This window comes from Pseudochaenichthys georgianus, unplaced genomic scaffold, assembly GCF_902827115.2.
Source record: "Pseudochaenichthys georgianus unplaced genomic scaffold, fPseGeo1.2 scaffold_1244_arrow_ctg1, whole genome shotgun sequence".
Taxonomy (NCBI): domain Eukaryota; kingdom Metazoa; phylum Chordata; class Actinopteri; order Perciformes; family Channichthyidae; genus Pseudochaenichthys; species Pseudochaenichthys georgianus.
Window position 1 is genome coordinate 17,501 of NW_027262163.1, and position 10,000 is coordinate 27,500.

At 42.6% G+C, this 10,000-nt stretch overlaps 1 protein-coding gene across 1 annotated transcript in view; it reads left to right on the forward strand.

Moving 5' to 3' along the window:
- The window catches only part of LOC117440810 (collagen alpha-6(VI) chain-like), a gene marked incomplete at its 3' end in the record, with an annotated part of 34,523 nt that overhangs the window by 15,248 nt on the left and 9,275 nt on the right, over positions 1–10,000 (forward strand). The window contains exons 11-18 of the mRNA XM_034077046.1: positions 2,246–2,324; positions 4,137–4,282; positions 5,969–6,061; positions 7,333–7,386; positions 7,659–7,730; positions 8,021–8,047; positions 8,130–8,174; positions 9,918–9,971. Of these exons, the coding sequence (XP_033932937.1) occupies positions 2,246–2,324; positions 4,137–4,282; positions 5,969–6,061; positions 7,333–7,386; positions 7,659–7,730; positions 8,021–8,047; positions 8,130–8,174; positions 9,918–9,971 (570 nt within the window). The remainder of the gene's footprint in view (positions 1–2,245; positions 2,325–4,136; positions 4,283–5,968; positions 6,062–7,332; positions 7,387–7,658; positions 7,731–8,020; positions 8,048–8,129; positions 8,175–9,917; positions 9,972–10,000) is intronic.

The window sequence follows — 10,000 nt, forward strand, 5'->3', positions numbered from 1 at the left end:
TGTAGTGTCTCCACTTTAAAGAGTCCTCTCCTGCTGATGTTCAGGTGTGTATCAGTATGTAGTGTCTCCACTTTAAAGAGTCCTCTCCTGCTGATGTTCAGGTGTGTATCAGTACGTAGTGTCTCTACTTTAAAGAGTCCTCTCCTGCTGATGTTCAGGTGTGTATCAGTATGTAGTGTCTCCACTTTAAAGAGTCCTCTCCTGCTGATGTTCAGGTGTATATCAGTATGTAGTGTCTCTACTTTAAAGAGTCCTCTCCTGCTGATGTTCAGGTGTATATCAGTATGTAGTGTCTCCACTTTAAAGAGTCCTCTCCTGCTGATGTTCAGGTGTATATCAGTATGTAGTGTCTTTACTTTAAAGAGTCCTCTCCTGCTGATGTTCAGGTGTATATCAGTATGTAGTGTCTTTACTTTAAAGAGTCCTCTCCTGCTGATGTTCAGGTGTGTATCAGTACGTAGTGTCTCTACTTTAAAGAGTCCTCTCCTGCTGATGTTCAGGTGTGTATCAGTATGTAGTGTCTCCACTTTAAAGAGTCCTCTCCTGCTGATGTTCAGGTGTGTATCAGTATGTAGTGTCTCCACTTTAAAGAGTCCTCTCCTGCTGATGTTCAGGTGTATATCAGTATGTAGTGTCTCTACTTTAAAGAGTCCTCTCCTGCTGATGTTCAGGTGTATATCAGTATGTAGTGTCTCTACTTTAAAGAGTCCTCTCCTGCTGACGTTCAGGTGTATATCAGTATGTAGTGTCTCTACTTTAAAGAGTCCTCTCCTGCTGACGTTCAGGTGTATATCAGTATGTAGTGTCTCTACTTTAAAGAGTCCTCTCCTGCTGATGTTCAGGTGTATATCAGTATGTAGTGTCTCTACTTTAAAGAGTCCTCTCCTGCTGATGTTCAGGTGTGTATCAGTATGTAGTGTCTCCACTTTAAAGAGTCCTCTCCTGCTGATGTTCAGGTGTGTATCAGTACGTAGTGTCTCTACTTTAAAGAGTCCTCTCCTGCTGATGTTCAGGTGTGTATCAGTATGTAGTGTCTCCACTTTAAAGAGTCCTCTCCTGCTGATGTTCAGGTGTATATCAGTATGTAGTGTCTCTACTTTAAAGAGTCCTCTCCTGCTGATGTTCAGGTGTATATCAGTATGTAGTGTCTCCACTTTAAAGAGTCCTCTCCTGCTGATGTTCAGGTGTATATCAGTATGTAGTGTCTTTACTTTAAAGAGTCCTCTCCTGCTGATGTTCAGGTGTATATCAGTATGTAGTGTCTTTACTTTAAAGAGTCCTCTCCTGCTGATGTTCAGGTGTGTATCAGTACGTAGTGTCTCTACTTTAAAGAGTCCTCTCCTGCTGATGTTCAGGTGTGTATCAGTATGTAGTGTCTCCACTTTAAAGAGTCCTCTCCTGCTGATGTTCAGGTGTGTATCAGTATGTAGTGTCTCCACTTTAAAGAGTCCTCTCCTGCTGATGTTCAGGTGTATATCAGTATGTAGTGTCTCTACTTTAAAGAGTCCTCTCCTGCTGATGTTCAGGTGTATATCAGTATGTAGTGTCTCTACTTTAAAGAGTCCTCTCCTGCTGACGTTCAGGTGTATATCAGTATGTAGTGTCTCTACTTTAAAGAGTCCTCTCCTGCTGACGTTCAGGTGTATATCAGTATGTAGTGTCTCTACTTTAAAGAGTCCTCTCCTGCTGATGTTCAGGTGTATATCAGTATGTAGTGTCTCTACTTTAAAGAGTCCTCTCCTGCTGATGTTCAGGTGTATATCAGTATGTAGTGTCTCTACTTTAAAGAGTCCTCTCCTGCTGATGTTCAGGTGTATATCAGTATGTAGTGTCTCTACTTTAAAGAGTCCTCTCCTGCTGATGTTCAGGTGTATATCAGTGTGTAGTGTCTCTACTTTAAAGAGTCCTCTCCTGCTGATGTTCAGGTGTATATCAGTATGTAGTGTCTCCACTTTAAAGAGTCCTCTCCTGCTGATGTTCAGGTGTATATCAGTATGTAGTGTCTCTACTTTAAAGAGTCCTCTCCTGCTGATGTTCAGGTGTATATCAGTATGTAGTGTCTCCACTTTAAAGAGTCCTCTCCTGCTGATGTTCAGGTGTATATCAGTATGTAGTGTCTCTACTTTAAAGAGTCCTCTCCTGCTGATGTTCAGGTGTATATCAGTATGTAGTGTCTCTACTTTAAAGAGTCCTCTCCTGCTGATGTTTATGTGTATAGCACTTAAACACTAACCTCCTCCACCAGGTGCTGGTGATCTTCTCCGACGGGCTCGATGGAGACGCGATGAGTCTGAAGCAAGAAGCAGAGCTGCTCCGGAGGTCTGGTAAGGCTTTGGACATACATGTTGGGGAAAGATTCATCATAGGCCCGGCCTATCAGTCTGCCCTCAACGAGCACATGCCTTCCCCCTTGGGCTGCTCTCAGAGTTCTGTCTCCCTGCTGAGGCTAGAGTGCTTCATCTTGATATGCACCGTTTAGACTGTTCTCCCAGAACTAGCTAAATACCTCTGAGGTAGAGATCTTCAGAACTGGTTTGGCAGCCGCTGTGTCACCTCGTGGGTAAGCACAAGTCGCCTGCCGAAGCTCCAAATAAACTGTTGGGAAAACACTGAGTGTCCTCCTCCAACATGAGAGTAGCATGCTACAAAGGTATCAACTGTAGCTGTGAACATAACAGGATGCTTGATGACCTAGGAGAGCATCAGGACTGTTTGAGGCAGATGATAGCTATGTGATTAACATGATGACTCAGCCTCTATGGAGAGAGACATCAAGCATGCTCATTTCTGACGTGGAGCTAATCTGAAGTAAACATTGATACTGCTTTCTACTCCTCCATCTTGTGACTGGGTGACTCCCTCTCTTGATATCAGCATGTGAAGGACACTGCTCAGGGACTAGTCTCTGTATGTGATGACTCCTTCCCTTCTGGAGAGGATCCCAGATACATGGATCCTGAGGTTCAAGCTCAAGCCGGAGACGACTGATTATTAACATTAAGTATTCAGAAAAAGTCCGAGTTTTGAGATTTTGAGAAAAAGTCAGAATTTTTTAGATGTTGAGAAAAAGTCATATTTATGAAAAAAAGTTAATTTTTGGGGATTTTGAGAAAAAGTCATATTCTTTAGATTTTCTAGAAAAAGTCCGATTTTTTTCAAAAAGTCCGAAATTGAGATTTTGCGAAAAAGTCAAACTTTTTTTGGATTTTGAGAAAAGTCAGAATTTTGAGGAAAAAGTTAGATTTTTGGGGATTTTGAAAGAAATTCAGGATTTTTGATATTTTTAGGGAAAAGTCAGGATTTTGAGAAAAAGTCAGAATTTTGAGAATTGTGTACATGACAGGATGTACTGCTTTCTATTCCTCCATCTTGTGACTGTGTATCTCCCTCTCTTGGAGATCAGCATGTGAAGGACACTGCTCAGGAACTAGCTGATGCTCTGTATGTGATGACTCCTTCCCTTCTGGAGAGGATCACAGATACATGGATCCTGAGGCTGAAGCTCAAGACAGTGACGAGGGATTATTAACATTTTTAAGTATTCAGAAAAAGTCCGAATTTTTGAGATTTTGAGAAAAAAAATCAGAATTTTGAGATTTTTGAGAAAAAATCAGAATTTTGAGATTTTGTATAAAAATACCAAATAATTCTCTTTTTTTGTTTTGACTACTTCCATTCTTGAGAGGATCATAAATACATGGATCCTGATCGAATATGATAAAATGCAGCTTTATTAATCCCTGTGGGGACATTCAGTAATTTAACAGCAACAGGGTAAGCATGAAAAACAGGACAGCACAGATTAATACATTTAAAGATAAAATCAAAGATAAAAATAAAATGATATACAGTTGAGTAACTATAAAATAAGAAATGAATTCAAATGAACATAATATACATATTGGGTCATATATACATATTAAATATATTGACATGTATGTGTGAAAACAGTACTTGTACTTGTGTCACATGGTTGACCCCTTGGTGACCGGTGATATTCTTCTATCATAATCCGTCAGTGTTTTCCATCAAAGCTCCAGCTCTCCCGTCTCTCTGAGCTGCGTCAGAATACATATACACACCAACAGAAAGGTGTTCTGGCGGTCTGTAGATGAGTGAGTGTGATGTCTCTGCAGGGGTCAGCGCTCTGCTCACCGTGGCCCTGGAGGGGACGCGGGGCCCCGCCCAGCTGCAGATGGTGGAGTTCGGACGAGGGTTCGAATACAAACTCCCCCTGAGCATCAGCATGCCGAGCGTGGGCAGCACCGTCCTCAAACAGATCGTAAGTGCACGTGGCGTTTCTATAGTTCTGCATCAGTGCAGGGAATAGAGCTTTTACTGAGGGTGCAGAAAGGAAAGGGTTCATTTAAAAAGACAATGATTAAGAAAAGGTAATACACATTTAGTAAATTCTGATTAAATCTATATATGTTTTCAACAGCAGCCAAATATCCGTGCTTTTCTATACATATTATATTTATTCATTTAAGAATAAAAAGACATTTTGTGGCTTAAATCTGTTGTCATAAAACCAAATTATTGTATGACTAAAGAACACAATATTTCTAAAGGAAAATGTTTTAAATTCTTAAAATAAAAAGCATTTTTTTGTTTGATATTTAAAATAATATTTTTCTAAATATACAATTTTGGCGAAAACATTTAATGTAAGAAAATTATACCCAGTTTTTGTACTTCAGACATGAAGAAGAGGGGACACATGTTGATGTAGAAGAGACATGAAGAAGAGGGGACACGTGTTGATGTAGAAGAGACATGAAGAAGAGGGGACACATGTTGATGTAGAAGAGACATGGAGAAGAGGGGACACATGGTGATGTAGAAGAGACATGGAGAAGAGGGGACACATGTTGATGTAGAAGAGACATGAAGAAGAGGGGACACATGTTGATGTAGAAGAGACATGAAGAAGAGGGGACACATGTTGATGTAGAAGAGACATGAAGAAGAGGGGACACATGTTGATGTAGAAGAGACATGAAGAAGAGGGGACACATGTTGATGTAGAAGAGACATGAAGAAGAGGGGACACATGTTGATGTAGAAGAGACATGAAGAAGAGGGGACACATGTTGATGTAGAAGAGACATGGAGAAGAGGGGACACATGGTGATGTAGAAGAGACATGGAGAAGAGGGGACACATGTTGATGTAGAAGAGACATGAAGAAGAGGGGACACATGTTGATGTAGAAGAGACATGAAGAAGAGGGGACACGTGTTGATGTAGAAGAGACATGAAGAAGAGGGGACACATGTTGATGTTGATGTGACATGAAGAAGAGGGGACACATGTTGATGTGGAAGAGACATGAAGAAGAGGGGACACATGTTGATGTAGAAGAGACATGAAGAAGAGGGGACACGTGTTGATGTAGAAGAGACATGAAGAAGAGGGGACACATGTTGATGTAGAAGAGACATGAAGAAGAGGGGACACATGTTGATGTAGAAGAGACATGGAGAAGAGGGGACACATGTTGATGTAGAAGAGACATGGAGAAGAGGGGACACATGTTGATGTAGAAGAGACATGAAGAAGAGGGGACACATGTTGATGTAGAAGAGACATGAAGAAGAGGGGACACATGTTGATGTAGGAGAGACACGGAGAAGAGGGGACACATGTTGATGTAGAAGAGACATGAAGAAGAGGGGACACATGTTGATGTAGAAGAGACATGAAGAAGAGGGGACACATGTTGATGTAGAAGAGACATGAAGAAGAGGGGACACATGTTGATGTAGAAGAGACATGGAGAAGAGGGGACACATGTTGATGTAGAAGAGACATGGAGAAGAGGGGACACATGGTGATGCAGAAGAGACATGAAGAAGAGGGGACACATGTTGATGTAGAAGAGAGACGAAGAAGGGGATTTGAAATAATAGGTGACCTTCGAGGGACCAGAGGTGTTTCTAACTGATGTGTGTTTTTGTCTCTGCAGGACACGGTGTCGGACAGGGAGTGCTGCGGCGTCATGTGCAAGTGTTCGGGAGATGTAGGCAACCGGGGCTCTCGGGGCTCCCCGGGGACAAAGGTGACTGACACACACACACACACACACACACACACACACACACACACACACACACACCTTTAACGTCTAAACATGACGTCGGGAATGTTTGGGGACATCGTCTGACGACAGGGAGGGCTTGCATTCCTCTTAAAGTGGGTACCGCCCCTCGATTAGCGTTCCCTAACTCGAAGTATGGATCAATTCACTTTATTAGGGTTATTTTATGACAGTCTTAATTAGGGATGTCCCGATCACCTTTTTTTGCTCCCGATCCGATTCCGATCATTTGATTTTGACAATCTGCCGATACCGATTTTTCCCGATCCGATCTTTATGCAATGCATTAAGAGAAAACAAAGGTAACAGATAACGGCTGGTCTTCCAACGCGATGAATTCAGCTATCTTGGCTGTTATTGTGTTGGCCTTTTCTCTGTTCTGGGGCAGTTTCTCTTTCCTTTTGAAAGCCTCTGAAAGTGTCGGTTGTTTCCGTGCCGTTACCCGAGTGGCCGCTGTGTACTCGCCGTGTTGTTGTTGGTGTTTGTTTCTCAGGTGGCGTGTTAGATTGGTCGTGTTGAACGTAGCTCTGTTCTTTCCACCACGCGGAACCTGTGCCTAGCAAACATTGCATCTGGCTGTTACACTGCCTTCGCTTTCAACTTTCTAATACTTCCAAACTCCTGACATTTTCTCCGTCCCGACTCCCGAGTCACCAGCTGGACGTAGCCTCTCGTTAGCTTGCTGCTACTATGAGACACTGCGCCCACTCTGTTGCTTTGAGAGGAATAAGCAACCAGGTCTGAAAACAAGCCCAACAGAAGCAACACATACATGATGTTGTGTAATTTTAAACCAAAACTAAGTCCTCAGGATGACTTTAAGACGTGAACATGGTCATTTTTGTTTTGTAACATTAAATAAAATAATAAAAATATTTTATAAAAAAAAAAAAAAAAATACTACTCGATGACTTTGTCTGCCTATTTTCCCCAGTTTTTTAAGAAATCTTTTGACATTTTTAAGGATTTGTGCGACTTTTTTATGGCTTTTTAATGAGTTTCTTCATTAAAAACAAGTTATATTTACAGTAGATGCAGTTTATAACCACAGACAGGAGTATTAACAGCTGTGGACGTATTTAAGACACTTACATCTAATATATCTTTTTAATATATTGTTATTTTTTATTCCTCGAGATGGTAAGAAACAGCATTTTGATCGCCCTGTCTGCACCACGCACACAGAAGATTGACAATAAAGTTGACTTTGACTTCTTCTCTTTCATTAACAGGGTGTGCCCGGACTGAGGGGGTTCCTTGGATACCCCGGAGAGGAGGGCGTCCCTGTGAGCGCTTCTTCTTTTAGTTTAAACACCATTCATGCATCAGTCATACTGGAAGAGAAGTGTGCCTCAAACGTCTGTTAAAAGCTAACGTTCTGTGTGTGTGTGTGTGTGTGTGTGTGTGTGTGTGTGTGTGTGTGTGTGTGTGTGTGTGTGTGTGTGTGTGTGTGTGTGTGTGTGTGTGTGTGTGTGTGTGTGTGTGTTGTGTGTGTGTGTGTGTGTGTGTGTGTGTGTGTGTGTGTGTGTGTGTGTGTGTGTGTGTGTGTGTGTTTAAGGGGGATCGAGGGGGTCCTGGATCCAGTGGACCTCAGGGTGTGCAGGGTTGCTCGGGACTCAGAGGACAGAAGGTACAACGATTGATTGATATATTGATAATATATAATGAAGTCTGATGGAAGCAGCTGCTGATTTGTGTGTGTGTGTGTGTGTGTGTGTGTGTGTGTGTGTGTGTGTGTGTGTGTGTGTGTGTGTGTGTGTGTGTGTGTGTGTGTGTGTGTGTGTGTGTGTGTGTGTGTGTGTGTGTGTGTGTGTGTGTGTGTGTGTGTGTGTGTGTGTGTGTGTGTGTGTGTGTGTGTGTGTGTGTGTGTGTGTGTGTGTGTGTGTGTGTGTGTGTGTGTGTGTGTGTGTGTGTCTACAGGGATACCGAGGCCTGCGGGGGAACAGGGTGAGTAACTGCAGTGAAGTGGATAAAGTATGCTGAGACACAAACGTTATCAGGGGAAATGATTGATGTTTCTGCCGAACAGGGCGAGGACGGAGAGAACGGTCTGGACGGAGTGGACGGAGAGCAGGTACGAGCTGAAGCACACACACATCACGTGATCTTCACTATTCACACCACAGGGTCATAAAAGTTACACTCAGTTTGACCTAGGGATGGGAATTTGAAAGCAAATGTATATTCGAATATTCGACCCCCAAAAAAACGGTTAACCGAAATGTAAATATCCTATAAAAAAGTTTAATTTTTTTTTTTTTTTTTTTAAATAAATAAATCCATGTTCAAATAAGTTTAGAAACCAAGTCGAATTTGTCAAATGTCTTGAACTGGTGATCACAGTGTGAACAGTTGACAGCTATAGGCCTACAGCTTTCATGCTTAAAACATAACTTGGTTTTTAAATGAAAGAGGGATCAAACATGAACAACATGACAGGTTAGGGTAACGTAACCCATGACAACAGAGATCAACAACCTATAACAGGGCCTATGCACAGAATGCAGGGGAGAGGCGGGTGTGGAGGCGATTCACATTCAGGCCAGCTGTAGAGAAGACCCTCTCAGCTGGAATGTGGGCCTAAGAGGAGGTTTGAGTCTGCGTGGTCTGCGTGCAGGGAGGGGCAGCAGCCATATCGTTAGCTAGAACTAGATCTGATGGATTTGGGCATAAGAGGAGGTTTGAGTCTGCGTGGTCTGCGTGCAGGGAGGGGCAGCAGCCATATCGTTAGCTAGAACTAGATCTGATGGATTTGGGCATAAGAGGAGGTTTGAGTCTGCGTGGTCTGCGTGCAGGGAGGGGCAGCAGCCATATCATTAGCTAGAACTAGATCTGATGGATTTGGGCATAAGAGGAGGTTTGAGTCTGCGTGGTCTGCGTGTAGGGAGGGGCAGCAGCCATATCATTGGCTAGAACTAGATCTGATGGATTTGGACATAAACGCGAGTTCAAGGTTCAAGGTTCTTTATTTGTCATACGAACATAGCTAGTAGTTATGTCGATGGAAATCTTAGGTCACAGGCTTCTCCAACAGTGCAACAAAATAATTAGCAAGTAAATATTAAAAAGTAAATACAAAAATAAAAATAGTTTAAAAAAAGTGAAATATAAGTATAACCGGACGCGAGAGAGAGATCAGCACCTGCAGCTCTGCCCGCTGTGAGGGCAGAGCTGCAATTACTCCATTTGATCATATGTAATCAACTTAGGCACCCCTCCCACAACTCATATTCTCATACCTGAATCATTTTGATTATTCGATGAATCGCTCCCTTCCCTAGTTTGACCATCACTTCCAGAGATATCTGTGCTTCATAAGGTCCAAGGTTCACGGTTACTTTATTTTATAGCACATGTTGAGACACAGAGGCATTCAAAGTGCTTCACATTTAACACATCGTTAAAAGCATGAACAAAAACTAAACAATTCATAAAAGCGATAAAATAATGGTTGCAGCTAAAATGTGCAATGGTCAGGTTAAAGGGTCTCAGGGCAGGCTGCATTACAAAGAAAGGCTCGACCGAACAGTGTAAAGCTTTAAAGGGGCCCTTTAGAGATGTCCCGCCCCTTAGCCTATCACCAAAAAGGAGTTGGATCGATAGCCAATAGGAGCGCAAGTGTAACATAGTGATGTCACTGTGTTCCGGAAGTAAACGAAGGAGTCCATTTGAGGCGTTTTAGGGAGGGAACACGGGATTTTAGCCTCTGCAGACCATTTACATGCACTACAACCTCAGGAGAGGGAACAACACAAGAAGCAGAATAGGGCGTGTGTGTGTGTGGTGGATTCTCAGTGTGTTTCTGTTCTGTCTGCAGGGACTCGCGGGGAGAGACGGAGCTCGGGGACAGCTTGGACGCGGAGGAAACTCAGTAAACCATTTCATTATATAATAATTGTA